Genomic DNA, 2,802 nt, shown 5'->3' with positions numbered 1-2,802 from the left:
ATGTGTGTAAAGTATAAACAGGATGTGTGTATAGTATAAACAGGATGTGTGTATAGTATAAACAGGATGTGTGTATAAAGTATAAACAGGATGTGTGTAAAGTATAAGCAGGATGTGTGTGTATAAACAGGATGTGTGTAAAGTATAAACAGGATGTGTGTAAAGTATAAACAGGATGTGTGTAAAGTATAAGCAGGATGTGTGTGTATAAACAGGATGTGTGTAAAGTATAAACAGGATGTGTGTAAAGTATAAACAGGATGTGTGTGTAAAGTATAAACAGGACGTGTGTGTATAAACAGGATGTGTGTAGAGGAAATTTAAATATCCATTGTCAGTTAGACACAGTAGCTCCTTGGGACCCAAAATCAAAATCAGTGCTCTAACTCCCCCTAGTGGTGGTCTGGAGCAGCACAGTAGCGCCTTGGGACCCAGTGCTCTAACTCCCCCTTGTGGTGGTCTGGAGCAGCACAGTAGCGCCTTGGGACGCAGTGCTCTAACTCCCCCTTGTGGTGGTCTGGAGCAGCACAGTAGCGCCTTGGGACCCAAAATCAGTGCTCTAACTCCCCCTTGTGGTGGTCTGGATTACCACAGTAGCGCCTTGGGACCCAAAATCAGTGCTCTAACTCCCCCTAGTGGTGGTCTGGAGCAGCACAGTAGCGCCTTGGGACCCAGTGCTCTAACTCCCCCTTGTGGTGGTCTGGAGCAGCACAGTAGCGCCTTGGGACCCAAAATCAGTGCTCTAACTCCCCCTAGTGGTGGTCTGGAGCAGCACAGTAGCGTCTTGGGACTCAGTGCTCTAACTCCCCCTTGTGGTGGTCTGGAGCAGCACAGTAGCGCCTTGGGACTCAGTGCTCTAACTCCCCCTTGTGGTGGTCTGGAGCAGCACAGTAGCGCCTTGGGACCCAGTGCTCTAACTCCCCCTAGTGGTGGTCTGGAGCAGCACAGTAGCGCCTTGGGACCCAGTGCTCTAACTCCCCCTAGTGGTGGTCTGGAGCAGCACAGTAGCGCCTTGGGACCCAGTGCTCTAACTCCCCCATGTGGTGGTCTGGAGCAGCACAGTAGCGCCTTGGGACTCAGTGCTCTAACTCCCCCTAGTGGTGGTCTGGAGCAGCACAGTAGCGCCTTGGGACCCAGTGCTCTAACTCCCCCATGTGGTGGTCTGGAGCAGCACAGTAGCGCCTTGGGACTCAGTGCTCTAACTCCCCCTAGTGGTGGTCTGGAGCAGCACAGTAGCGCCTTGGGACTCAGTGCTCTAACTCCCCCTAGTGGTGGTCTGGAGCAGCACAGTAGCGCCTTGGGACCCAGTGCTCTAACTCCCCCATGTGGTGGTCTGGAGCAGCACAGTAGCGCCTTGGGACTCAGTGCTCTAACTCCCCCTAGTGGTGGTCTGGACTCCCTGCTCTAGTGGTGGTCTGGAGCAGCACAGTAGCGCCTTGGGACCCAAAATCAGTGCTCTAACTCCCCCTGTGGTGGTCTGGAACTCCCCCCATGTGGTGGTGGTCTGGAGCAGCACAGTAGCGCCTTGGGACTCAGTGCTCTAACTCCCCCTAGTGGTGGTCTGGAGCAGCACAGTAGCGCCTTGGGACTCAGTGCTCTAACTCCCCCTTGTGGTGGTCTGGAGCAGCACAGTAGCGCCTTGAGACCCAAAATCAGTGCTCTAACTCCCCCTTGTGGTGGTCTGGAGCAGCACAGTAGCGCCTTGAGACCCAAAATCAGTGCTCTAACTCCCCCTAGTGGTGGTCTGGAGCAGCACAGTAGCGCCTTGGGACTCAGTGCTCTAACTCCCCCTAGTGGTGGTCTGGAGCAGCACAGTAGCGCCTTGGGACCCAGTGCTCTAACTCCCCCTAGTGGTGGTCTGGAGCAGCACAGTAGCGCCTTGGGACCCAGTGCTCTAACTCCCCCTAGTGGTGGTCTGGCGCAGCACAAGGAGGAGTCAAGTAGTGACGCAGGGAAACGTACTCAACCACAAATGACCTCTAAGTCAGAATAACACTTTTAGTGGAGCCACTGTAAACTTCCTTCTGCCGAAAGTACGACCATATTTCCCTCAGATACACAAAGAATTCCAAAACAAACCCAATTTTAATAAACTCCCATATCTACTGGGTGAAATTCCAGTCTGACATCACATCAGCAAGATTTGTGACCTGTTGCCACGAGAAAAGGGCAACCAGTGAAGAACAAACACCATTGTAAATACAACCCATATTTATGGTTATTTATTTTACCTTGTGTACTTTAACCATTTGTACATTGTTACAACACTGTATATATATATATAATATGACATTTGTAATGTCTTCATTGTTTTGAAACTTCTGTATGTGTAATGTTTACTGTTAATTTTATTGTTTATTTCAATTTGTATATTATCTACCTCACTTGTTAACACATGTTTCTCATGCCAATAATGGCAATAAAGCCCCTTGAATTGAATTGAGAGCGAGAGAGAGAGAGAGAGAGAGAGAGAAGGTATGTTGTATGTTCCTCATTCCTCAGTATTATAATGTGTGTGTGTGTGTGTGTGTGTGTGTGTGTGTGTGTGTGTGTGTGTGTGTGTGTGTGTGTGTGTGTGTGTGTGTGTGTGTGTGTGTGTGTGTGTGTGTGTGTGTGTGTGTGTGTGTGTGTGTGTGTGTGTGTGTGTGTGTGTGTGTGAGAGTGCGTGTGTGTGTGTGTGTGTGTGTGTCTGTGTGTGTGTGTCTGTGTGTGTGTGTGTGTGTAAGAGGTTGGTTCAGGCTGTGATGTCATCACCTCACTACCAGTTTCAGTCAGCTGAGCCTCTTGTAACTGTTACTACTA

General features: G+C 50.0%; 1 protein-coding gene across 1 annotated transcript; it reads left to right on the top strand.

Moving 5' to 3' along the window:
- Positions 1-238: 238 nt before the first annotated feature.
- On the top strand, positions 239-1,940 carry LOC135567105 (basic salivary proline-rich protein 2-like; the record flags this gene model as incomplete). Its single annotated transcript, XM_065014571.1, has 3 exons — positions 239-244; positions 470-1,407; positions 1,555-1,940. Coding segments are annotated over exons 1-3 (1,330 nt in total), but the record flags the coding sequence as incomplete, so codon positions are not given.
- Between the last annotated feature and the right edge of the window lie 862 nt (positions 1,941-2,802).

This window comes from Oncorhynchus nerka, unplaced genomic scaffold, assembly GCF_034236695.1.
Source record: "Oncorhynchus nerka isolate Pitt River unplaced genomic scaffold, Oner_Uvic_2.0 unplaced_scaffold_2636, whole genome shotgun sequence".
In the NCBI taxonomy this organism is placed as follows: Eukaryota; Metazoa; Chordata; class Actinopteri; order Salmoniformes; family Salmonidae; genus Oncorhynchus; species Oncorhynchus nerka.
Note: the sequence above shows the minus strand (reverse complement) of the source record. Positions and strands in the feature narration are given on the sequence as shown.